The following is a 27,834-nucleotide window of genomic DNA, read 5'->3' as shown; positions in this document are numbered from 1 at the left end:
AGTTTGCCCATGCCTTTAGGTGCAGCCGACAAGGGGAGCGGTTGGGAGCCATGAGGAAAGCAAAGCAAGGGTGGTGAGGAGGTTTGTTGTGGGAAGGGAAAACGGGGAGGAGCCTCTCAGAGCCAGTGGGCGGGGCACGCGGCCCGACTCCCGGTCATGTGATCCTGCCTCTAACTTGGGCTCCTCAGCGAGGGGGCGGGGCTCGCGCTGCTCAGCGTCGCAGAAGAAGAAGAAGAAGAGGGAGGAGGAAAGCGGAGAAAGCGGAGGGCGCGCGCGCATCTTTCTCTCGTGACGCGGGCGCGCGCTCGCTCTCCCTCCCTCAGGTGCGGGTCTCGTGCGCTCCTGCTCTTTTCTCCCGACGCTGACAAGATGGGGCCTCAAGACGCCGCTTCCTCCTTCTCCTCTTCGCCTCCCCTTTTCCGGTCCCGGCTGCTGCTTTTCGCCTTCTTGGCCCTTGGAACCGTCTGCGAGGCGTCCTCCGTCAGAGTCAGGAAGCCCAATGTGGTCCTCATCCTCACCGACGACCAGGACACCCAGCTGGGCGGAATGGTAATCTCTTCTTGAGGGGAGGATGGAAGGAGAAATCCGCTACCTTGGGGGGGGGTTGGGGGGAGAGATGGGTGAGTCTGGCACCCTTGAGACTCAATTTACCTGCCCGGGGCCCCATCTACACTGCCATATAATGCAGTTTGGAGCTGCGTTGTATGACAGTGCAGGTGAGGCCTGGCTTTCTAGAGAAAACCCTTCCCCCCTCAAACTACATTTATTTATTGATAGTTGTCTGACTTGGCATCTAGAGGAAACCCTCATTTCCCTCCTCAAACTACATTCATTCATTCATATGATTTATTGCAAAATACTTCTTCTGGATCCACAAGCTGAGTCAACAGTGTAATGCTGCAGCTAAAAGGACCAATGCGATTCCAAAGTGCATCAATCTTGCCTAAATCGAGGGAAGTCACAGCCTTCCCACTCTATTCTGCTCTGCTCAGGGCCCTTCCACACAGCCATATAACCCAGAAGATCAAGGCGGAAAATCCCACAATATCTGCATTGAATTTGGGATATCTGAGTCTACACTACCATATATTCCAGTTCAGCTGTGTGGAAAGGGCCTCAGTCCTCAGGGAAGCTGAACTTCCAGAGAAAGGCGGCCAAAAAACGATCAAAGGTTTGGTAACCAAGCCCCTATGAGGAGTGGCTTAAGGAGCTGGCTATGTATAGTTTGAAGAAAAGAAGACTGAGAGGGGACATGATAGCAATGTTTATATATTTGAAAGGATGTATTGTCGAAGGCTTTCATGGCCAGAATCACTGGGTTGCTGTGAGTTTTCCGGGCTGTATGGCCATGTTCTAGCAGCATTCTCTCCTGACGTTTTGCAACTATGGCAGGCATCCTCAGAGATTGTGAGGTCTGAAAGCAATTTATAAATTTAAAAGCACATATAAAATTGATACATATATATATATATATTTAAAAAACAACCATCATATAATTTAAATCCATAATTTCAAAAAATCATCTGGATTTAGTCAGCAGTCTTCAGAGCCAGGAGCCTAGTAGTCTGGACACACTGATCTGGACACAAGTTCAATGCCAAGCTCCCCGTGACTCTTGGCTGGGTGCGATTTGCAAGTGTTTCCATTCTCCATGCTGCTAAATAATCCCTCCGTTGGGAGGGAAATGAATTAGACACCTCCTAAGACGATGTAACTATATTTCTGCTTATCTAGTTTGGCACTGTTAGGTCTGTGGCTTCAGCAGATCCATGTCCTTTTCCTCCACTGCCACTCCCCCCTACAACCCTCTTTATCTTTAGGAGTTGCTGGACCTTGGAGGGGAGATCCAAGACTTCAGTGGGAATCTCTCTCTGAAATTGGTGAAATGAACATTGATTATCCCTTATCCAAAATGCTTGGGACCAGAAGTGTTTTGGATTTCCCCCCAGATTTTTTAATACCTGTATTTGCAGATATATATATATATATATAGAGAGAGAGAGAGAGAGAGAGGGAGGGAGGGAGGGAGCTATCTTTGAGACTTGGACCCAAGTCTAAACACAAAATCAGTTTTGTTTTATATAGACCTCAAATACATATACTGAAGGTGATTTTATATTACACTTTAAAAGTATGTGTACATTGAACCATCAGAAAGCAAAGGTGTCACTGTTTCAGCCACCCAAGTAGGCAGTTTTGGTGCAATTCAGAAATCCAGTGAAGGGTTCTCAACCTGTAGGACAAAATCCAAAATTCACAAAAAAGTGATGTCATGATTGGCCTGCTGCAATATAAAAAGTACACTGTGCAGACTTTTGAAGGTCCGGTGGTCTCTTCATCAGGCAAAATATATTTTAAATCATGCAAGAAAATAAAAGTAATGATGGTAAAGTCATAGATTTATTTTGTGCATTTTGGTTGGTCAACAGAGGTATCATTTGAATTGTGTTGTATTTTGCTGAATGGCCAACACAACTACATCTAAATATGCTTCCTTACTTATGGATAATTTCACAGAAGAATTGTCAATTCATCCTTTAGCCAGGACTGAGATTGCAATACACTGTAGCAAATTCCCTCTGTGTGCTTATCTGTGTGCCTTCAAGTCACCTGTATACTTATGGCAACCCTATGAAATTCATAAGGTTTTCTTAGACAAGGAACATTTAAAGGTGAGTCTGTCTTTTCCTGCCTCTGAAATAGAACCTACAGCTCCTGGTATCTCTTGGTGGCCTCCCATCCAATAGAGAAGTAACTACTCTAGCCATTCTAGTATTGGAACCTGTAGAATTGGAGGTGAAGTAACTGAGGTGGAAGGAATGTTACAATTTCTCAAAGACCTTTTCTTGGGTATTTGAGAGACTTCAGATTTCAAAACCTTCTTCAAGTTCTTAGGTTCTGTGCACAAGATCACTGGAGTGGGCCTGCCCCCATCTCATTGCTTTCTGCTTCAGGAAAATGATTTTGGCAGAGTACAACAAAATCCACAAAACAGTCATACCATTTTATGGTCAACCAAAATGCACACAGTGCATCAATCAAGTTTTCAGCTCCATTGGCATCTTTTGACTGATGAATAAGCCAGGGGCTCTTCAAAAGCTTGCATGTTATATTTTGTGCATTTAGTTTGTCCAGTAAGGTATCACACTTTTATGGATTTTGTTGTATTTTTCTGAATATAACAAAATTAATAAAAGGTACCTCTGGATATGCTTCCAGGGGAAAAAAACAGCAGTGTTACTTTTATTATTTATTTATTTAGTCCTAAGTAATATGTAGGAGTTTCTGCTCAAGCTGCCAAAATGACTGGAACATTATTTGTATTGTGGATCTTAATTTTTGGTTGTGGCACCTTTTGGGGTTGGTTTTGAGCAGCAAAAGGGCTTGGGTTGGCCTTGTTGTGTGCCTTCAAATAGTTTTTGAATTATGTGTGCCTTGATGCTAACCTATCATGGTTATCGTGGCAAGATTTGTTCAGAAAGAATTTATCTTTGTCTTCCTCTGAGGTGGAAAAAATATGACTTGCCCAAGATCATTGGGTATTCAAACCATGGTTCCCAGAGTCAAAGGGAAGCATTTACATTTCAGTGCACTTTAGTGATCTGGAATATAGTACCTACAATATAGAAGAATGGGGGGAAAGAGGAAATGCACACACCTGCCATATTATACAGGGGGCAGTGATTGCTATATCAATCACAGGCCACATGTACAGAGTACAGGTGGTGATAGAGTGTCACTTACGTGTTAGGCAGTGAGTGGAATTGGCTTCTTTTAATTTGAGAGACAACATGGATAGTTTGCCCATGATTTTGATTGTCTTCTATGCACAGGTCTTTCCTCTGAAACACATTAAGATAATTCACATGCAATAATTTGCATTATATATCTGTGCAATGAACAGTTTGTTGGAGCTTTAAAATAACTACTTTTTCCTTTAAAGGATTATTCTTTTCCAGTGTGATCTGTTCAACTTTATCATTGGTAAAATAGTGCAGGATGTAGAAATACTCTTGCTTATTTGAGGAATGTTGTAAGGCTTTTGAGCACATTCTTCCAAGGACAATTGACTTTCTTCCAGCGCACTTTCTGTTAACTCAAGCATCAAAAATTACCATGGAGAGGGTTTTTTTTCCTGTTTTTTGTTTGTTTGTTTGCTTGTATTTTTTTAAAAGAGCTGCTATCAAGGGAGGAATTTTTGTATTATTGGCAATATCTGTTAGGGCCTCAGAATAGAACTTTTTAAATTAATAAATGTTTTAATTTGTTACATATTTGATACTGTAGGTTTCCTCTGCAGAATTTATTGGTGGATACATTTTAGAAAGAATACCCATAGTTAGGAACATGGCCCATTGAACTCAGACTTACTTCTGAATAAACATAGATTAAAAGGTTATTTTAATTTGTTTATGCATTTGATTCCTAATAGTAGTTGCTTGGCATTGGTAAAATACTTGATGAATTGAATAAATTGTTTCAGTTTAATATGGGAAGAGATAACTGTGGCAATATATTAAATGGCAGTGGCTCAATAATTGATTGACAGGAAATCTAATATATATGAGGTTGTTAATTTTTTTTCAATGAAAGAGCCTCTGCTTTTGAAATACAAGCAAGGGTTTCTTAATTGTTAAACAAGAAAAAAAAACAGAATGGAAAATTAATCTAAGTAAAAACTGTCTTTGTACAATGCTCAAAACCTGACCTGGAAAAAATGCAGCAATGTAATCCTACCTGTGTTCTCTGTACAGCAGGTCATACCTCCTTCTATATGTAGAGCTCCAACCATAAACACATTTTTCTAGACTCCTACTACCATCTTTTTTTTATTACAGACACCACTGAAAAAGACCAATGCCCTCATTGCAGAGATGGGGATGACATTCTCAAATGCAGTAAGTACTAAATTAGGTTTTCACTGTGTCTGATTTTGTAAAATGTGTTACTGTTATAAAAGCAAGTTGATTGTGTAAGTAGGGAAAAAGAAAGGGAAAATTGCAGGCAAACTTAAGAAAGAATGGCAGATGAATTTGCACAAAATTTATTGAAGGTATAAAAGAAGCTGAGCAGAGCTGTTGCTTTGGCACTTCATTAGTTCCCCTTAAGACAGCAGTCAGATGGGAGTTTGGTTCTCCTCAAGATACAGTTCTTATTTCTTCATTTTGAAACCGACATCATTTGGTATTGTTGGGAAATATGTCATGTAGGTAGGCAGGAAGTGAGAGCCTCTTTCATATGAATAAAATACATTGTCCAAGAGTCACATTTGAGTGCTACATAGTGAAACCCCTGTAGTGTATTGTGCTGTCAAAAAAGAGGAAGAATGGTTGAAACTGCCTCCTTTAGTACTTCTGTTTTATGTCCTGTATCTGTATGTGGAACAGAAAAGGTCTTGTTCTTCTATTCAGATTGAAAATATTACACAGTCCTCTGTTAGCTACTGGTTGGAGTTGGATATTGCCGTAATAGGCTCTGTGGTTTTTTGTGTTTGAAGGATTGCATGGAATTATCATTACTTAGATTATGGTAATCTTGTATACATGCGATGCAGTGGTCAGTTATACTGTACACCAGAGCCAGGTGGAGTACGTGCATGGAAGACTTTACCCTCATAGACGCATAGTAGGCTGCATTGCCCAAAAGTGGCTGAAAAGCCTTAGCAGAAGGGATTTCTGGTTTTCCCACTGAGTTCTTTTTTGTATTCTTAAGTATGAAGGGATATTTTCAAGCTGTGGATGGTTGAATCTGTGAACATAAAGGACTGACTATATTTAGAAGGAATGCCTCAAGATTTGATAGCATGTACAGAGATTTTGGGAGATCCAGACGACCGTGAAGGATAGAACAAAGTCCCTGGATGACTTTTGTGGACTATTGGCCATATTTGACCAACCCCTACTGTAGATGAACATTAAGTGAGAACTTGAACTTCATTCTGTGTATTGATCTGAGGTGTATGTTTGGTATTTGCTGCTCCTGTGTGTTGATATAGGTGGACTATGTGATAGGAATGGTTCTTGTCATTAAGATCATATTTTGTGGTAGTTTCTGCTATTACTACAGGAAGTATTTCACAGATTTCTATTTAACATTTTGCCCATGATGTCTGTGAAGTCTCACAAGATTTGGTCTTATTTGCTATACTATTAAAAACATACTCAAAAATGCAGGTAGGCTTGGAGCACAGTTCCATCAATATGCAAGCCTAGGCATCATCATTATGCAGGGGAGAGTGCTATGTCTTTCAGATATGTAATTCTGTCCTGGGGAATTCATGGCTCCCTTTTAAATGTCATTTAATTGTTTCCCTTTTCGATATTATTGAATAATTTAGTGGCCCTTCTTCCTAACTGATTAACAGTATGCTTCTAAAATGCCACAATCTGTTGTATATTATTTATTTTGTTATTGTTTTGCATAGGAGGTTCTGTGCTTGTTTTATATGCTATGCTACATTATAATTTTCAATGTTGAGCACTTTTAGAAACAAAACCGAAAGCTGTAATAGAAAATCCAAACTGTTCTTGTAGGTTATCAAATAGTAATGCCTTTGCTTCAGCTTCTTCCTAGTAAACTGCCAACATTAGTAATTTTGTTCATGCTTGTGTCAAGGTGACTAGAATAAGAATTAAAATTTCTTAATTTTTTTCAATTCCAATTAAGAGCTGAAGAGTCAGGAAAGTCAACAAGCTTATTGATTATGCCAAGTATTACTGGTTGTTTACTTTCTGTGTTCTTTAACTCTCTTTTCCTAGTATGTGCCCAGTGCATTATGCTGTCCGAGTAGAGCCAGCATCTTGACAGGGAAGTATCCACATAATCACCATGTTGTCAATAACACTTTGGAGGGAAACTGCAGCAGCAAATCCTGGCAGAAGATTCAGGAACCATATACCTTTCCAGCTATTTTGAAGTCTGTATGTGGCTATCAGACATTCTTTGCTGGGAAGTATTTAAATGAGGTATATATAGCTCTGCTTATTATTCTATGCTGTGCTTTCTTGAATTTGTAAAATATGCTGCTGACTGTGAAAACATCACTGTAGACTGCAAGAAAAGAAAAGTGGAATTTACAGTATGAAAAGGAGATTTAAGATATAGTTGTCACTAAAAGTGTATCAATATAGTAAACCTAGTGTAATAACTGTCATAGATATTTGCATGCTTAAAACTGTCAATTACAATTACCTCTTACTATGATACAGTTTCACATGTAAGCACTATAAGGTGGCTGCTTCACATTAGCTACTGGGGAGTATTGTAAAAAAGAATTTAGTGTCATGGGATTTTACACTCTTTGTAACTGAAAAGTATAAGTACAAAGCTGGCACTGCACAGCATGGTCTGTATGGGAAGAGTATTCATAACTTTTATATGGTGGTCCTTTTAGATTATGATGAGTTCTGTGGGGTTTGGGAGCACGGCATGTAGTTCAGCAGTGCAGAAGCTGTACATGGTATATGGCATCAGCAGATTAATTACTTTGCCATCTAGTACAGTTTAAAGCAAAAGAAAGAAAAACTAGATACAGTCAACTGTCTTGGTCCATATATATTTTAAATTGATTCCTTGGCATGGTATTGTTATAGAAAAGAAAAAGTATCGAAAGTATGAATAATCACATTCTTGCTATTTCTCTCAGCTAAAGATTGTAAATAAATGTATGTTGTTGTTCTTTGCTATCTTTTGGTAGTACAGTGAATGATAATTTTAACCTATGGAATTTAGTTGAATTTCCCTGCTGTTTTTGGCACTATATACAATCCAAAGTGCTTTCACTGTGTGTGTGGGCAGGTATCTAGTGAAGTGTGTTCTTGTTAAAAACTAGCGGAAAATACGAAGCTGACTAGCTGATTGAAGCATTATGTGGAATAGAAAAAAGAGCTGTTCTCAAAAAGGGAATGAATCCTGTAATGTGGAAAAGGGCAAGCTATGGAACCTGTGAATTCAGGCATAATTTTCAAAATCCCAAAAACAGCAATCATTTAATTGTGGATTATCCTTTACAACTATATAAGATACTTTCCAAACGAGCAAAACTTAAATTTTGATTTGGGTCTAGCTTTTGAGTTGGGGTGGATCCATTGGGCAATGGCTGTTCATGGGTTAGACCAGGCACAGGCAAACTTTGTCCCTCCAGGTGTTTTGGACTTCAACTCCCACAATTCCTAACAGCCTCCTGGCTGTTAGGAATTGTGGGAGTTGAAGTCCAAAACACTTGGAGGTCCAAAGTTTGCCCATACCTGGGTTAGACTGAACTCCTACTTGGAAAACCATATGTGACTAAGTTCATCTTGGATCATTTAATTTCAGTATGGAGCAGAAGATGCAGGAGGAATTGGCCATGTTCCTCCTGGATGGAGTTTTTGGTATGCCTTGGTAAGTGTCTTTTTAATAACTATATCTTGCTATAATTCTTTCATTAAAAAAACATAAAATGAAAATATGAATCAAATTGCTATTGGTGGTTGGCAGTGGCCATTTAATGAGAATCTCTGAACAATGAGAAATTAATAGATACTTTAAAAATAAGTGATTTTGGAAAAGATGACTAGCTATTTGAGAACATTGTATGAAATAGAAAAAAACTGATATAACAAGACTTCTTCCCTGTATGTTCAAACTGTCAAGCAAAAGGGTTTGAAAAATACATATATTTTAGTATGGCATAGTAGTGTCAGAGCCAGTGTAATGTAGTAGCTTGAGTGTTGAACTAGGACCTATGGGCAGTATTCAACTCCCTGCTCAGTTGTGGAAGCATTCTGGGTGACCTTGGGCAAAGGCAGCCCACTGCTGAACAAATAGGTTCATCTTAGGGTCGCCATAATTTGGATATGGCCGAAAGGCACATATTTAAACAACTATATTAATATTTCTGTAGTCATCCTAGAATTTTCTTTGTAGTGCTAAAAGTTGTTTACAGATTTGTGTTATAAAATGTTAGTTAAACTCTAGTGAGTTGGACCCAGATTTGCTGTGTCTGTGAACAGAAGGGTCCTTGCTTTCAGAGAATCGAGCTAAATTCAGGAAACGTTTTCACTAGCAGTAGCACTTAGCATGATTTTCTGCCTATTCCAGTCTTTTGGAACAGATTTATGGGACTATAAGAGGAAGCAAGAACTGGCAAGTTGCCCCCCTCAGTTATACATTCATTATGATATCCAGTTCAGAGTTCTGTTCACGTCTGGGTCCAGTTTAATGCGAAATCATTAAGATTTCACGTGGATTCTGCTTGTGTGAATCATTTTTATTTCTAAAGGGTCTTAAAGGTGGTTTTCAGAATATGTTACTTTAGATTGAACAACTAATCTGATCCTTCTGTGTAGCAAAATTGTAGAAGTTGTAATGTAGACATTCAGAGTGAGCTGATAGTTTGCATTTCAAATATTGCATTTTCTGCAAACTCACTAGGTAGCAGTAGGGAGGCCACTAGTGTTTATAGCACAAGGGTAATCAATTTGGATTTGTTAAGGGACTATCACAAAGACTGGCTGATTATCTATAAGTGTTTGATGGTTTATAACTGTTCATTGTATGTATTTATTTGTATGCAAATAGCCTATGGTCTAATAACAAACAACTAAAAACTATAACTGCTTATTAGTATATATCCAGTATTACCTATGCATTATTACTAAGATGCTTTGTATTTAAAATGTATTGCTTGTAGGACCTAGTATGAATTTAAATTTGCTATAGAGCAATATATGCTGACAACAGCCTCACAAACTCTTTCTTATGCACATGGGTGTTTTTTTACAGGAAAAAAATTCAAAGTATTACAATTACACACTTTCAGTAAATGGAAAGCCACGGAGGCATGGTGAAAATTACAGTGTTGATTATCTGACGGATGTACTGGTAAGAATTTTTCAACAAGTATGTTGACCGAGATCTATTTTTGTTTGGCTCTAGACCTAGATTACAAATGTATTATGGTATAAGCCTTTGCAGTCTACAGTCTATAGATAACAGCATGGTCTTGTACTGTCCTTTGCTCTGTTATAAGAGGACTAGAGGGGGAATTGAATGTGGTTGGCATAGAAATGGAAGGGAGATATAACAGTGAACAGTTAAAATGGTTTAAATCCAGTAGGTGATATGAGCTATCCTAAGCACCATTGAATCAATGGTTTGGTATTAGCAAGTTGATTTCCATGTATTTTTTATTTGGAGGAAGAGTTACCACAGTGGGCATTACGGAATACTGAAGTCGCATTATATATTAAACTACAGTATACCTTTGCCTGGATTCAGCTCTGACACAATATTTGTGCAATGCCCATTTGCTCTGAAGGTGCTGAATTATATCTCAGTCCTTATTGTTAACTTTGAAAAGAAGATTTAAATAACAAGCAATTACTATTTCTCTGCAGTGCCTTTTAAAATGCAGTGCCTTTTATAAATGGTGACAAGCACTAGACAGTTTATGTAATCACAACACAGCCTAATGATGTAACAAGCTGTATTCTGGAATGAAATAACAATTTTTATTATGTCTAAGTGCCATTTTTATTCGTAAACAGTTTAGAAGCTGGGTTTGAAAGTAGGTTTGACATGCTTGTAGTGACCATTCCACTGATAGATATACTATTGTGTAAATCATCAAGGACTTTGTGCTTTGTGTTCTTGTCCTTGGTCCAAATTAAGATAGTTTAGTGTTGGAAAAAAGTGACTGCTTGTATTTGAATACTGTGAATCTTAAGTGTTTGAAGTAGTAATCGCAGATTGTTTTTCTTTGGCACCACATCTAAAGATTCTTAACTTAAGTTGAGAATATAGCAATGCTTCCTAATGCCACAGTTGTTTATTTATATTGAAAAGAAAATATAACAGGTAGGCACTCTCAAAATAATTCAACAGTTTAAATTATTCATGACTATGTAACTTAGGAATCTTTTTAGCAGCATCTAGTTCTCCTTAACTGGACAACTGTTTAACTGTTTGAGGAAACCATTATTCAGAGGTTTAAGCTTATCTTTGTTTTCAGGCCAACATGTCATTGGATTTTCTTGAGTATAAATCCAACTTTGAACCATTCTTTATGATGATAGCAACTCCTGCACCTCACTCACCTTGGGTAGCTGCGCCCCAGTATAAGAAGAACTTTGCAAATGTCAGTGCTCCAAGAAACAGTAATTTTAATATCCATGGGAAGGTATGTATTTTTGATCCCTACAGATATATTGATTAACCATTGTTATATAATCTTGATTTTCTTCTGAAAACCACAGAAATCTATAATGAGTCAAACACACAAGTATATATATATATAGAGAGAGGGGGGGGATAATAATAATAATAATAATAATAATAATAATAATAACAACAACAACAATAATAATAATAGCAGCAGCAGCAGCAGCCTCCATCTCCCTGAAGGGTTTCGGGAAGTTTACATGGGGACCAAGCCCAAGATAAACAAATTTTACAAAATAACACAATTAAAAACATACAACAATAAAATATATCAAGACAATAAAACCAATAAAATGTAAGATCATAAAACATGAACCAAACATCAAACAGCCAGTAGCAGAGAGAAGTGGGCATGTGCAGATTTGAGACTAATAGGGCAGGACAAGGGCTTGTCCAAACACAAACTGTAGGGCCGGACCCGGGAATAAAGTGCTGGCAATCCAGCCAGGAAATTAGGAATAGGCAGACTTAATCAGTAGCTGAACCATTATTCAAAGACACATGGGAACATCCAAGTCTTCAAGTCTTTCCGGAAGATGGACAGGGTGGGGGCTAATATAATCTCCCTGGGTAGAGAGTTCCAGAGCCGGGAGGGGGTGGGTCATCATCCTCTCTCTCATCCTCACTAACTCTGCTTGTGATGGAGGTGGGTAGGGGGCTGCATGCCTGTAACAGATGAACTCAGATTCATAGAAGACTTGTCACAGACCTGCTCAATGCATGATCTTCAATTAGAACATTCCCAGCAGATAGCTGTCTGGACTCTTTTTGAAGACATTGAGGGAAGGAGACCCCACACGATTTCTCTAGGTAATTTGTCCTAATGTGGAACTGCTCTTAATGTCAAGTTCCTTCTGTTGGTCAATTAAAATCTACCACCACCCCTTTTGCCATAACTTAAAACCATTAGACATGGTCCTACCCCCTGGGGCAGCAAAGAACAAATCCTCCTCTTTGTGTTGGTCCTTCAGATATTTAAAGAATGCAATCTGTCATCTTTCAGCCTTCCCTTCACTAGTCTGAACATGCTCAACTGCTTCAATCTTTCCTCCTATGTTTTGTTCTCCATACCCCTTCTTTCACTGCACTCCATCTTGATATCTTTCTTAAAATGAAGAACCCAGAACTGGATACGGTACTCCGGATCAGGGTGTTTTTTTACAGTGGAGAATGTAGTTGGACTATTTCTTCCCTTGATCTGAACTTGTTTTATGCAGAAGGTTTTTTTTCCACTTGTCATTTTATCTCGTAATGTATTGTGTTTTGAAACTATTTATGGGATAACAGAACCCTTTATTTTTTATTTCTGTTCAGTTTTTTTGTTTCTGATGCTTTCAGTTCTTATGCTTGTTCTGCATATGTTCTTTGTCCTCATATGAATGGTTGCATGTCCTTTGGGATTGGAATTGCCACTTGTATGCTCAAATCTACAGGCGATGACAGTATAGAATCAATATATTGGCTTCATATATTTTTTTACTTAAAACTGGACACTCAGCTTCCTTTAAGAGTAAAGGTAAATGTTTTCACCTGACATGAAGTCCAGTCGTGTCTGACTGGGGGTTGGTATTTATCCCCATTTTTAAGCCGAAGAGCCAACATCTGTAGACACCTCCAAGGTCATGTGGCCAGCATTACTGCATGGAGCGCCATTACCTTCCTGCCAGAGCAGTACCTATTGATCTACTCACATTTGCATGTTTTCAAACTACTAGTTTGGAAGAAGCTGGGACTAATAGCGGGAGCTCACGCCGCTCCCTGGATTCAAACCTGTGGCCTTTCGGTCAGCAAGTTTAGCAGCTCTGCGCTTTAACCCACTGCACCACCTTTACTTGCCTTTAATTTTATAATAAAAGTTTTAGTGTTTTCTGGTTCTTTAATCTGCAATCTTACACAAACGTATGTGGAAAGATGTCCCAGTGAACATATTTGGATAGCTTTTGACTCAACATGTATAGAATTGTATTATTAGTTAATCAGAATAACTAGGATTTTAGAACCTGAATGGCTCCATCTAAAAGACAGATAATTAATGATGTCAGATATTGGTGGGAAGACCCCAAGAAGACTGTCTTAAAAGTGTTCTTCAGTTGTTGTTGAATAGAAGCATATCTTGGCTAGACTGAAATGTTTCACTGTACTGCAGAATGTATCAGATCATTGCTGGGCAAGTACTGACGCACATTATTTTTGAAAAAAAATGTAATTTATGGTGTTGCCTTCAGATTAGATTAGTGCCATTTCTGCTGATTCTGGATGAAAATGAAGGCCATGGAATTCTCTACCTCTTGAGTTGTGAATAATGTGGTTTTCACTGTTTTTACTATGTTGCCTTTTTCTACTCTCTCTCCAGTTCAAGGTCTTACTTTTGTAACCCTGACAGTCTTGAACTGGCTCTGATGTTTTCTCTTTCACCTCCTTGCAATTTGTTTATATTCAGATAAATCATTTTCCACAGAGTAATATGATCAAAGCTTCTAGAGGGGAAAATTGTACTCCTTGGGGCTTTCTAGGAAAAAACTAAGTATCAATAGCAGCAATAAAAATGATATGCTGGTGAAAAACTGCTGCTCTTTTGTCTTAGTTCCTGACTGTTATGAAGGCAGCGTTTCCATTTTATATAAAGTTCATAACATTAATTTGTGGTACCAATGAAGCTAAAGCGTTAAACTATTTGCATCTCCTGCTTATGTGAAAGTATGCCCTACTGAATGCAGGCAGATTTACCTCTGAGTAGACACTCATTCGTTTGCACTGTTTGTACATTATCTGAATTAAAATGATACTATTGATCAAAGCCTTTCATAGTCCATGCTATGAGCCACACAATCCTATCCTGTTCTGTTTTACTGGGAAGTAATCTGAATAAAACAGTTTCACATATTCCGTAGACTGTTTCCTTTTAATGATCTTTATATAACTGTTCCTCTTTGGCATGGGGGAAAGTGAGAGAGTAATCTTCAGCAGTGTTATTGTGTGTTTTATAGGACAAACATTGGCTCATCAGACAAGCAAAGACTCCAATGACCAACTCATCAATACAATTCCTAGATGATGCTTTTAGGAAAAGGTAAGAAAGAGAAGAATTTTTTAAAGAGTTTTTACAAAACAAAGTATACAAAAATGTCCTCAAGTGCAAGCTTTTAATATGTCTTTGTGGACTGAGTAATGAAATAAGCCTCAGTTTATACAGACATGAGATGCCATTTATGAAAACATACACCATTCATACTGTTTAGTGAAAAGGTCAACCGAACAGTCAGATGCTTTGCTTACCACCTGTATTCAAGGATGTCTGCTGTCTGTGTTGCTGCCAAAAGGGATAAGCCAAATCCACAGGGTTGGTAAAATAATTAGACTGTACTGCAGTTAGGTAGTGCCAAGACTCCTTTGATGCTGATTACATTTCAGGATGTGTAAACCTTGCAGACTAGAAAATGAAATAACTTTCACAACATTGCAAGCATCAAGAAGAGTAAGCTACCTTCACATATAATAAACAAATAAGATTCTAGGTGGGCTTCTCCTTTCCAAATGAGCAACAAAATGTAATAAAATCGTCTGTTTATCTGTATGATTTTAAGATGTTGTCAGTTGCTTTGTGTCCCATGAGGGAGAAAAGCGGAGCTTCCTTGTTAGTTATTCTCTGTTGGAGCAAACAAGCCGCAAGCTCCATTTATTTCTTGTGAATAAGCCAAAAGCCAAAATGAGAATACCACCCCAGACTTCCTTGTAAATGCGATTACTTTTAAACAAATAATGCTGTTGATACAACATGTTATTGGGCAGGAAGACTATAAATAACATGTTCTAATAGGTCAGTATTATAGTTAAATCTGTGTAGTAATTATTTCAAAAGCAGTTGAGAGTTAATCCAAGTTCTGATCTCTTATATATTACTGTGTTTATCTAGATAAGAATATAAGGTAGAGCAGTGCTGCGAAAACTAAATGGAGTTGCATTTCAAAGAGAAAAAATGACCAAGCTTAAAAAATTAAATATAATGTTTATTTTGAGATGTGATATAAATACCACCTTACATATGCATGTACATATATTGTTGGCTCTGTTCATTTTGAGCAATCTTGTTTACGTTTAGATGGCAGACGCTCCTTTCAGTGGATGATCTGATAGAAAAACTTCTGAAGAGGCTGGAATTTCATGGCGAATTGGATAATACTTACATTTTTTACACATCAGATAATGGTTTTCATACAGGTAAATGGTCTATAAAGTGTTTTGTATATATATTTTTTATGTAACAAGACTTAACATAGATATTTTATTTATGCAATAGAAACATTTCAAAAAAAGAAATTAAGATTTCTATGTGAACAGATGGAATTAGCACCTTGAAAATAATTTGCCACCCAAATCTGTTGTCAGATTTATAAGATTTAAATTAAAACTAATAAAGAGACACTTATCAATATTTTGGTGAGCAACAGGAGAGGTTGCATGCACCAAACTTTAAGAGAATAATGTACCAAATTATGTCTTCCCTAAGTGATAATGTTATCTTATAAATTGTAAATGGCAGAATTTCTTCTTTTATTTCTTAGGTCAGTTTTCTTTGCCTATTGACAAGCGACAGTTGTATGAGTTTGACATTAAAGTTCCATTGCTGGTTCGAGGACCAGGAGTCAAATCCAACCAGACAAACAAGGTATATTGCTGCTTTTAAGCTGTGCATTACATGTTAAGATTCTACAGTGTAAATTGAAGTAGTCCACCGTAAGTGGAGAGAAGGAATTTCTTAGAAGAAAACGTGTGGAAGTGTGCACGTGCCGCAGAAGCAATCGATTATTGGTATTATAGAAGTAACATGTTTCTATTCCATTTAATTTTAAATCAAAACCCCATGTTTTGTGTTTCCTCCCTTCTAGATGCTTGTGGCAAACATTGATTTGGGCCCCACTATATTAGATATTGCAGGCTATGATCTGAATAAAACACAAATGGATGGCATGTCATTATTGCCATTATTGGTAAGTATATATATCATATTATGATTATTCAGGTGACTTCCTTTAGAAGTTTATTTCCACAACACTTTTTATTCTTATTGATAAGGGTAATGCTGTATGTTGTAGTGATAAAGCAAATATATTCAGAATCTCTCGGTTTGATCTCCCCGACTTCTTGAGAACCCGGGGAAATTGCTGGCAATAGATACTTCTGTGACTTTTTTTGCATTCAGAAATCTCTTTTTATTATACAGTAATACTTATATTAAGTTATAACAATAAAATCTTTATTTCTAAACCGCCCTCTCTCACTGGAGGGACTTGGGGCAATTTACATGTAAAAAGGCAAACTTTCATTGTCTCAAGATAGGTGGAAACATCAAATAATACAAAATAATGAAGAGTAACAATAGAAAATTTCCAACAAGGAATTAAGCATCAAAATAAAATAAAAACAAAAACAATCCATTAAGACATAAAAACTAAAACATAAGTAAACAATACAGTGTACAACCTAAAACATTACATTAAATGTTTGTGTTTATTAGTCTTAATTTACTTTTATTGCTGTATTTCAACATTAATATCAAGTCAACACAGAGTTCATGGTATTTTGAATATTAACTCTCAAGCAAACACAAATTACATTTATCCGGCATCTAACTTTAAAAAATATTATTTGGATTGTAAAAGTAGAATATAACATATCCACATTTCCTAATGAGGATGTTTAGAAAACATATGGGTAAATAGTCGTGAAATCTTATAAGGAGACTTCCTATGTACTTTACCTGAGTAGAAGTTACTTCTCTAATAAAACAGAATTGGGGAAACCTGAAGTTTTCAGGATGTATTGTGGCCTTCAACTCCTAGAATCTCTGACCATTAGCTATAATGATTTTAGATAGTCTTGACACCCAGCAACATCTGGAAGATCACATGTAGCCTTTTTGTGGAAAAGATTGAGTATTGATGCAGCTGCCTCTGTTCTTGTGTTTGAAAGAGGAAAAAAATAAGAAAGACATTTCATGTTAAATTTTGTGTGAGTTTTTAAAAAGCATAGGAAGGTGACTGTTTTATCATCGTGTTCTTGAGCACAAGGAGTAGTGTACATATCTCCCTTGTTTTTGTTATTACAAGTTCAAGCTTAGATTCAACAACTATGATGACTAGACACACTTTTATCTAAGAAGTTTACATTCCACTTAGTTTATGAGCACACAAAAACACATAACCCAAACATGTGTTAATGTGTTTTTTTCTTTCAGAGAGGAGATGCAAATGTGACCTGGAGATCAGATGTTTTAGTGGAGTATCAAGGAGAGGGACATAACAGTACTGATCCTACCTGTCCTGCTCTTGGCCCTGGTGTCACTGTAAGTAGTTTAATATACAGAAGTTTGGATCTCTTGAGAGTTTGTGGAGAAAGATTAGGTATTGTAGTTTGAACCCTATCTCATATAGGATGAAAGAAAAGTGTTATGTTAAGGACTATAAAACTTGGACATGTTCTGCATTTGGACTGGTGCTAATGTAGGCTGTTATTCCCTTCCAGTATTCAACATTGTTTGTGTGTTAATGAAAACCAGTGTAATGTTCCTCTCTGTCCCCACCCAGCATTGTTTTCCAGATTGTGTTTGTGAAGATGCATATAACAACACGTATGCATGTGTAAGGACATTATCATCTTCATGGGATTTGCAGTACTGTGAATTTGATGATCGTGAGGTAATTTGCCTATAGATTTTTCATAGTACCATATTTGAATCAAATCTTGCATGTTATCTCCTCTTTAATTTATTGTAATTATGTAGCTATCAAGGCTTTAAAGAAAGAGTGATTACTAACTTGTCAAGATTGAGATTAAGAAAATATGAGCTGTTCCTATAGATTTTAGGCGCTGTGTTGATAAAATGTAATACAAGTTGCACTGCCCTTTGTCCTTTTATATAGACTCAGTTGGTTATTTCTGCCTCATGAACTTTTGTGAAATGTCCCTACTTAGTCTTCTCTCTCATTCCAAACAATTGAGTGGGCAATTGCAGTGGGTCTAGGGGCCACCCTTCTGCCTCTGAGATCTTCCATGAGTCACATAGACTGCCAGAACATAAATAGAAAATCTCCATGAGTTCACTCCTATATTTGTAAAAAAAGATGAGTGCTTTGAATGGGCAAAGTGAACCTGTAACCTGGAGGCTTCTGAGAGAGGAATCCTGCCTCTCTTTGTTTGATCAGTAAAATGATACTATCTAGAGCACGGGTCCCCAAACTTTTTAAACAGAGGGCCAGGTCACAGTCTCTCAAACTGTTTGAGGGCCGGATTATAATTTGAAAAAAGATGAATGAATTTCTATGCACACGGCACATACTTTATTTGTAATGCAAAAACACCCCTTAAAAACAATACAGTAATTAAAATGAAGAACAATGTTAACAAATATAAACTTATTACTATTTCAATGGGAAGTGTGGGCCTGTTTTTGGCTGATGAGATATGATTGTTGCTGTTGTTGTGTGCTTTCAAGGTATTTCAGACTTAGGTTGACCCTGAGCGAGGGTCAGGTAAATGACCTTGGAGGGCCGTATCTGGCCCTCAGGCCTTAGTTTGAGGACCCTTGATCTAGAGGATTCAAAGGCCACAAACAGCTTTGTGAGGGTTGCATTCAGATTTAGATGCAGGGTTATTTTCTGTCTTTATTTTCCTTTCATATTGATGGGAATTTTTGATGCAGATTTTCAGCTGAGCAAACAGAGTTGCCATCCTATTACACTAGGAGTAGAAATAGATATCTAGTTTTAGTATCATTTAGTTTTTACAGGTATTAGCAAAGAATATCTCTGTTTCTCGGTTTTAAAGAGCTAGTGTATTTAAGGCTTAAGGAAACTCAGTAGGCAGATCTTGGTTATATTCCCAAGACACACAGCCGCTTGCTGCAGACAAAATTGAACCCAAAAGTGTGAGAGACAAAATCAAAATGTATATCTGGTTGTAAAGTGTAGCCCACTTAGTGCTATTTAATGAGAAATTTGAACTACGTGACCTGTTCGCTTGCAAATTGGAATAATTCAGGTAACTGAGAAGGCATTTCCACACAGAGAGCCAAGACAATTGGCTTTAAGAGGATTTTATGACTTGCCTCTCTCTTTAGAAGCAAAATTAAAATCTCATTAGTAAGATGCTGGCTCCCTAACAACTTCCAGTTTGTTCTATCATGAAGCTGATTTTCTGTCTGTGTGGTGAAATTGAGGGCCTGAAAAGTGCAAAATTGCTTATTTTATTCTTTTCCGGCTCTCTCTTTCTTGGTGGCGAAGGTGAATTACAAAGATGTGAATCCATACTTGGGTGCATACCTCAAAACCAGGGGTGGAAATGGTGTGGCTCTCTAGATATTGTTGAACTGTAACTCCCAACATTCCTCATTCCTCTATTGGCGCTGCTAACTAGGGCACTGGGATTTACAGTTTGTCTACATCTGTAGTCCTGCATACACACCCCAATCAAGTCTGACAGAAGTAGGATTTTCCTATATCAGCTTACCAGCAGGTGCTCCTTTATCCCTCTTAAAATATTGCAGGGAGGCACAGGGCTAAGTTGTCAAACTCAGGTGAAAGCACAGCCCTTGAATTTAGTTCTTCTCAGGATGTTGCCATCTGATTTTCAGACACCATCTTCCGGAGTTTTAGATGACCCTCTCATCCTCTGTGTGGCAATTTCAGGAAAGTGGAGGAGGGCACAAAGAATCCACTTGTACGTGCCTAAATCTAACTTGCGTTTCAAATATATTGTGACTTCTCTGAAGGGTCCAACATTGATTTGTCAATGACCTCTGTAAGCTACGTTCTCTTCTGAAATAATCATACGCTTTATCTTGCTACTATAGACAAAACATGCAGGTTTTGTCTGAAGTACCAAGATAAAGCATGTGATTATTTAAAAATAAATCTCCAGTTGTATGTTTAGTCTATCATTTCTTGCTTTTCTGGAAAAAAAGTCCTCTTGAACACTGAAGCTCTTATCAATTTTATGCATACAGGTGGAAGTTCATTAATTAGGTGAAACCAAGCTTCTGTTAGAACTCCTGAACTTATTATACGATTGACCTGACTCAAACCTACTAGTGTGGCTTAAGGTCGGCCCAAAACATTGTCATTTTCTTTGTACTATACCTAGAGTAGTTTAAATAATTAAATCTGGTTCAGCCTCAGAAATAGTTGGGAAAGAATCTCACACTTCACTACAACAGAAGTGGAATCAGAAGTAGCTCTCCAGATATCGAACTGCACCTCACTGCATTCTTTACAATTGGTTATGGGGCTCAACTGTGCCTTTCTACCCTTATGCTAAGGGCCTTCCTAAAACTAAGCAACCTGTCTGAATCTTATCATCTTCAGGGGAAGGCTTTCTCTCCATTGAATCACCATCCCAGGCTTGGCAAGTGAGAACACCAGAAAGCCTTACCAGTGGCTGCTCCTAGGCTTTGAGAATCCCTCCTGAGGGAGACTCAGTTTGCTCCCTATGTTTTATCTTTTCACAAGCACAAGACCTTCTTATTTAAACAGGCATTTGGCCTTAGTTGGGCAGAGAGGAATTATGTGTTTGCAGTTTTGGGTATGTAATGTACTTTAATTGTTTCGATTTTTAATATTTTAAAAGTAGTATTTTAATTGAATGTATGGCTTAATTATTTTTTAAATTTTTGTACTCTGTATTGCTCTATTTTATTATTATAAGCTGCTTAGAGTCTCAGGTGGGAAACAAATCAATCAATGCAGCAAATAAATAAGCATGTAAAAAGCCAGCTAGCTCTTTGGTGGGAGACCTCTGAGAGCACATACAAATTATTTTGAGATTTTAAAAGGATGATGAATAAAATTATATAATACCATGTCAGTACCATGGATAGTTCCCATAAAGTCATGAGCATCTCCCATGAAATCCAGTGCCCTGAAGTAACAAAACCAGGAGCTTCCTTTTTCTTATAGGTATCACTACACTAAATGGATTTTATGTGTGAATAAATGTATATAATGCTTCTGCGTTGCTTCCTTCATGTAGCAGAGAACAGTGTTTGCAATTCTAGACAATCTTCCAATCAATGAAAACTAAATGTATCACTGGCACTTTTGATTTTCTGAAGGTGTTCGTTGAGGTTTATAACCTGACTGCAGATCCACATCAGATTACCAATATTGCAAAAACAATAGATCAAGAAATCTTAGAAAAGATGAACTATCGACTAATGATGTTGCAGTCCTGTTCTGGAACAACATGCCGAACTCCAGGAGTCTTTGATTACGGGTAAGCATGCAGCTCTGACCTATTTTAGTTATTAGTTGATATTATTTTTGAATTGTTGACTCATGTAGGCTTTTTTTCAGTGTGCTTTCTACTGTAAATACTTTCAGGAAAAGTTAGCTGCAAATGCATTTTTAATAAGCATAGTAAGGAAAATACAATGAATATTTGCTTAGAAGAAAATTACTCAGTAAATTTGAGACTAGATCTGAAGATAATTTGGCAGAAGGGAAAACAGAGAGGCTTCCCATTTTCCACCCAACAGCCCAGGATATGTGTATTTCAGAATGGTTCCCATCTTTTGCAATTCACCGTGTAATAGTTGCACTTTTTATCGCCTATTATCTTCAGAAAAAGGGGGTACGACTATTATGCAAAGAAAAAAAATGTGTGGAGCCAGTTGTGCCTGGGAGTTTTCCTCTCTTATTTCCGAGGAGGCAGAAGGGAGAGGTCAAAGCCCCGGACCCAGCCGACTCCACTATTTGTTTTTTAAAACTGTTTTACCTCTGAAGAGGAGGCTAGATCTGGGGATCTGCAGTCTCCTTCCTGCCTCCTTGAGGGTAAGGCAGTTTTTAAAAAGAAATAAAAACTGAGCCAGCTGGATCTTCTCCCATCTGCCTCCTCAGAAGTAAGAGGGAGAGCCCCAGATCTAGCCTCCTCTTCAGAGGTAAGACAGTTTTAAAAAAGCAAGACAGCTTAAAAAAAAAAAGGGAGCAGGCTGAGTCTGGAAAAAGATCCAGCTGACTCCATTTCTGTTTCTTTTTTTTTTAATCTTCCCTCTGAGGTGGTAAGAGGGAGAAGACCCTAAACCCAGCCAGCTCTAATGCACATGAAGAAAAGAAAAATACCAATTAGGGAGGCCAAAAAAGGGGGTTGCGACTATTATGTGGTGGTGACTATTGTCTGGTGAATTACAGTATTTTCTAGAGGTCCCAGGTGTTTCAGAAGTGAGAACCTTTATTTCCACATATTTTCTTAAGTTACTTGTTTTCAGAACCAAAGTGCAGGCTGTCCCCAAATTATGAACAAGCTAAGTTCTGTAGGTTTGTTCTTAGGTTGAATTTGTATATAAGTCAGAACAAGTACATTTTTAAGTGTAACTCCAACAAAATACCCCTAGGAAGGGTTATTCACTCCTGAAAATCTTATCGTGGAGAAAAGGTATCTCAACTGAAGCTTTATCACCAATCCGTGTTTCCACAAAAAGCCAAAATTTTCAAAATCCAACTATCACAGGGACAGAAAGTGAGATGATATCTATTTAGAAAATTTTGGCTTGTTGCGGAAACACAGATTTGTGATAAAGCTTCAGTTGAGACACCTTTCCCCCATGATAACTCTTTCAAGAGTGAATTTCCCTTCCGAGGGGTAGATTTCTCTCACTTCCTATTGTCTCACCTCCGTTCTAAATTAAGAGTCATTTTTAAGTCAAGTGCTTGTAACTTGGGGGCTGCCTGTATAATCTTTTTAAAAAGCAGTCTTAATATGTTAATATAGAAATGCTTTAATATAATGTGTGTTGTGTATGTACAATATATAGATATATAATAGTACTGTATATATAATAATGCAGATGTGCTAAAATGTGTATCTAACCAGAGAGAAATTTTACTTAAATTTTTATTCCCTGCCCTGCAGGTACAAATTCAACCCACACCTGATGTTCAGCAACCATGGAATTCAGACGCGCAGACTTTTTACCCGCTCATTATAGTTCTAACCTAGTTGCTACATGTGTCTGTTTTTTCAAAGTGACTGCAGAAGATCTGCCTAATCCACTCTGACTACATCTGAAAGACTTGATCAGCTGGCTATGAGAGAAAATAACCTCTCAAGCTGGTTGCCACCTTGTGCAATACATGTTTATTAAAGACATGGTCAGTCTAGTCCACCCAAATCTGATTACCACGTTAGTCTCAAAAAGTTTCACCCTGACATGCAGTATTAATTTTTGACACGCATCGAATTTCCCCGCTTGATGTAAATGAAAGACCGAGGCTTAGCTTCTTAAGAGCTTACTCCATGGAGAGGTGGTCGTATGCTGGACCAGCTATCTAGGCAGAGGCTACAGGCGGCCTTCTCCTAGTTACAGCCAGTACCTAATAAGCTTTTAAGAGGATTGGTTGCATTTGTATTCTGAATCTAGTATAATTAAGTTAACCAGGGAGGTTGCCATTCATTTTCTTCTCAGCTTTTCAGGGCTCAGCTGGAATTGCTGATTAGAACTTGTGTGCCTGTTACTGTCAGATGTTACATTGGCCTGTTATGTATACAATCAGCTCTGGCATTCACTTCAGAACCAAGTCAACCCCTAAAGGAGCATTTCCCCCCAAGATGAATGGCACATTAGCATCCATCATATTTTTCTACATTGTATAGAAACTAACAGTTTTAAGTGTTACAGTTTAATTGGACAGTTTGCATTTTCAAAAGGAAAGTAATAGCTAACATCCTAATGTTGTCGTATATTCCAGGAATGAGGTTCTACTGCCTCATGTGAGAAGGTTGGTTGAGGATTTTTTAAAAAGAAAAGCGAACAGGTCTCAGTTTGCATGAGGGAACTCTTGCATCTTGAGAATATGGGAAATCATTTCTTTGGTACTGACTTGAAAAAACAGTTCATTCCTTTCCATTCTTGAGTATCATATGCCTGTTTATGAATGTGGTATTAGCATTGCATGGATGTTTAGAAATTATCAGCATTTTAAAATCAGTATCCAGAAAAGTTGTTTAATTATAATACTTCTTGATAGAAATGTATTTGGATGCCAGGCCAATGTCACTTGTGTGGTGTCTGTGTACAAGTAGTGCACAACCAGTATAGAAGCTATTCTGCAGGTTGGGGACCATTTATTTTGTATACATATAAGCTGATTTATCATTTAAGCAGAATATACACACAAGTAAGGATATCTGAGAACTCTTTCCTAATACAGTTTTTTTTAACAGTTGTAGGCACTTAATGTGAGTCCAAAGAAGGAAGTATTAATTGACTTTATTTCCAGAATGTTCTAATAATGCACACTGTGCCTGTGAACTCAAGAAGGAAAGCTGAGGATATATCAGTTGTGTGGGTTTCAACAGTCAGGCGAGAAACAAACTTTAGTTTTCAGTTGGTCATAGGCTGCTGTTTCAAGCCAATTTATATATTTCGGCATGTTTGGCCGATCTCATTTGACTGCACCGTTTGAGTATACGTATAAGGCATTATTTGTAGGAATGTGCTCACTGTGAACACTGCCTTGCAGCCTGGATTTCTTTCTGCTATATAAGACTTTCCATATACAGAGGCATTTTAAGACAGATACAATATTGTGGTAACTGATTCCCCATTCATAATTTTGAGGTGAAGTTCCATGGGAAAGCTAAACTGCTCACACCCTTATATGTTTGTATTGGATTCTATGGATGCTTTTCACAATATGTCTATCTAGATACACAAAGTAATTACATCAGAAGTTGCATGCATTTCAAGGCGGTTTTTTCATTCAGAATACCTGCAAAGTATATGTTATCTGACTGATCTAAACATTGAAAGGGGATTATGGAATATACATGCAGCTTCCTTGTCTAATGTTCATGTACTCAGATAAACGTACCAGAGTGTACAATTTGAGGGGAAATGCCTGTGCAAAAAGATGAGTGTCAGAAGAATTCCTCTTGAGCAAATATCAGTTTGGGCATTCACAAATAATGTGAAAGTTTCTTCAGAAGAAGAGCAAGAAATTGGAAGGCTAGTTATATGTTTCTTGGAAGATAATAACCACTAGTTGCTTAAACAAACTTATGAATTTTTTTACTCATGACTCAGAAGGAAGTAATTGCTATTGTTGCTGTGTAACATTGACTAGGATTGTTGCAAGTCAGATTGAAAATTTACAGAAGGTGTAAGACTATTTTTCCTCTCAGGAGACAGTCAGTAGGACCAGGGAAGTGACATGAGATGGCGGGGATGTGTGGTTTAAGATTTGTGTACAAAATTAAATGCTTGAACAGGGCCTTACAGTGAACTCTGATCCTGTGCATGAAAGCACGGAATCCGCAGTCCCCTATTGATAAACATCTCCGCTAGTTTTATTCTTTTATTCAGATTTCTCAGACTTTCATTTTGTATTACAACTCCATTCCTTCTGGTTTACTGTTTACCCAAATAATTCATGTTCTTATAAACTAAAAATGCATGTCAGTTCTACTACTCATAGCTAACTGAATGTTTTTGGGAAGGGGGTTGATCTAGTTTTCAGGAAAAGGTGTTATTTTTTCTCTTCCTCCATGTTTGAATCTTCCACGGTAACTGCAAATATGACCCTGAATAGTTTGGTAAGCCAAAGTAATGAGTGATCCAGCTTCTGATTATAGATACAAGTGATCCCCCCTCCCCCAAATGTCAATAATATGCTGTGTATGGGTAGACTCAGAGAAGCATTTAAAGTTAACAAACAATGCTCCGTGTCTTGTTTAAAAACATCCATCCTATAGAAAGTAATCATACAAGTCAGTGTAAAAACCTACTAGCAGGTATTTACTCCCACTGTTGAATTTTTCCATATCTGATCTAGTTTCTCTTAAATCAGTGGTTCTCAGCCTGTGGGTCTCCAGGTGTTTTGGTCTTCAACTCCCAGAAATCCCAGCCAGTTTATCAGCTGTTAGGATTTCTGGGAGTTGAAGACCAAAACATCTGGAGACTCACTGGTTGAGAACCACTGTCTAAAATATTACGACAGCTGAAATTCACCAATTCATTTCTCACAAATACCCAATGCACTTATGAACAAGGCAATGTTCAGTTCAGGGAAAGTCTAGAATTTGTAAGATGGAACTGAAGATTGCTCCGAAATACATGTCACGCTTTTCCATTTTGGTCTTTAAAAGATTTCTTACATTTTAAATCCAATTAACTTGTATCTTAAAATGGGTTGGTAAAAAAAACTTTTAAATATTGTTTCCAGAGAGAAAGACAAATGGATTTGGGTTTCCCCAATGAGACCCATCTCCAATCCTTGCTGCTGAACACTTAAAATACAATGGTCCTAATCACTTTTTTGCAGAAACGAAGATTACAAATGGTCCTATCTTATGTGCTCTAGTGGGCAAGATCTTTCATATCATTGCACTTTACCACAAAAGAGCTATCCAGTTGTTGGATACCAACAGAGGCCTTACAGAGTATTAGTCTTAAAGAAAACGTAGTTATATTCACACTTACATTTTACACAAAGACCTGCTTGACAGTAACATGGCAACAAATCACGCCATGTCAAAATGGATAGGAATTAAAGTGTGTGACAGGCAGGTGTGCACACAACTGCTCTCCACAATGGAGCAGCTGTAATGTAACAGAAGTAGCCCTGAGTTGACTTCAGTTCTAAATGCGATCTTGTTATCTGTTTGGTTTTGTCTTGTTGTTTTGATAACCAGTAAGTAAGTTTTATTAATTAAAGTGAAATAATATGTCTTAGCGAGCGATTTTTAGGGGCAAGTGATGCTTAAAGAATGCTTCCCTAGACTACATTAACATAAGATGTGTACCCTGTTTTTTAAAAAGCCCTTTCAATTGGTCAAAATGCAAATTCTTTATAAAAAAAAAACCAAAATCATCCTGAAAGTCTACCTATTTGATGACGCACAGAGGAATAGACAGCTGTTGCACCTATTGGTTTTTTAATGCTTGTGATAGGCAGCCTTCATTGGTATTTGCTTTTTCCTCTCTACTGTACAACAGAAAAGGTAATATCTAGAATAAGTATTGTTCCAACGCTGTCGGCAGATGAAATTGGTCAGTCATCTTCATCGGTAACTGTATTTCTATTCCTGATGTGTTCACTCAATGCAGTATGACAAACTGTTCACATCTGTTTTCTAACTCATGAATCATAGTGTTTTGTTTAGGAAGTGCCCTTTGAAGAACCCTGTATTATTGCTGCACTTTTCAGTGATTAAAATTCTGTCTACAAGAAATATGGAGTGCTTGAGTATTTTAAAGTATTTGTTTGGGTTGGGAAACACATTTGAATAATTAAAATGCTATTTGTTCTGGTAGGTTGCCGGTTCTTTGATGGGTAAGCATGGAGGAGAAACAATTGTAAGGTTTTGTGAAAACATGTCATATGCACAATGCTCCAAAGTTCATATGGCTTTGTCACAAATGGCAGAACATCCAGACCACATCTTGATTAATGTTGAATCATGCAATATTTTTCAACTTCTTAAAAACGGCATAAATGAAAATAAGCCCCCCCCAACCTGGCATTCAATCCATAGCCTGTGTAGCATAACAAAGCCCAAGTCCCATAAAGTCTGCTTGTTTTGATCTTTTAACATGTTAAAAACACATTTGCCTTAAAGCAGTGGTTCCCAACCTATGGTCAA

At 37.6% G+C, this 27,834-nt stretch overlaps 1 protein-coding gene across 1 annotated transcript; it reads left to right on the top strand.

The window, feature by feature from the left end:
• Positions 1 to 185: 185 nt before the first annotated feature.
• Positions 186 to 27,423, top strand: GNS (glucosamine (N-acetyl)-6-sulfatase). The gene is made up of 14 exons (XM_060777523.2): positions 186 to 549; positions 4,839 to 4,898; positions 6,759 to 6,965; positions 8,317 to 8,382; positions 9,766 to 9,864; positions 10,994 to 11,161; positions 14,190 to 14,272; positions 15,302 to 15,420; positions 15,765 to 15,868; positions 16,089 to 16,190; positions 17,438 to 17,545; positions 17,787 to 17,897; positions 21,308 to 21,468; positions 23,104 to 27,423. Exons 1-14 carry the CDS (start codon positions 370 to 372, stop codon positions 23,177 to 23,179), a joined length of 1,644 nt encoding a protein of 547 aa, XP_060633506.2. The 5' UTR covers positions 186 to 369; the 3' UTR covers positions 23,180 to 27,423.
• Positions 27,424 to 27,834: the final 411 nt, after the last annotated feature.

Source organism: Anolis sagrei, chromosome 5 (genome assembly GCF_037176765.1).
Source record: "Anolis sagrei isolate rAnoSag1 chromosome 5, rAnoSag1.mat, whole genome shotgun sequence".
NCBI classification, from domain to species: Eukaryota; Metazoa; Chordata; class Lepidosauria; order Squamata; family Dactyloidae; genus Anolis; species Anolis sagrei.
This window is presented reverse-complemented; position numbering and strand designations above follow the sequence as displayed.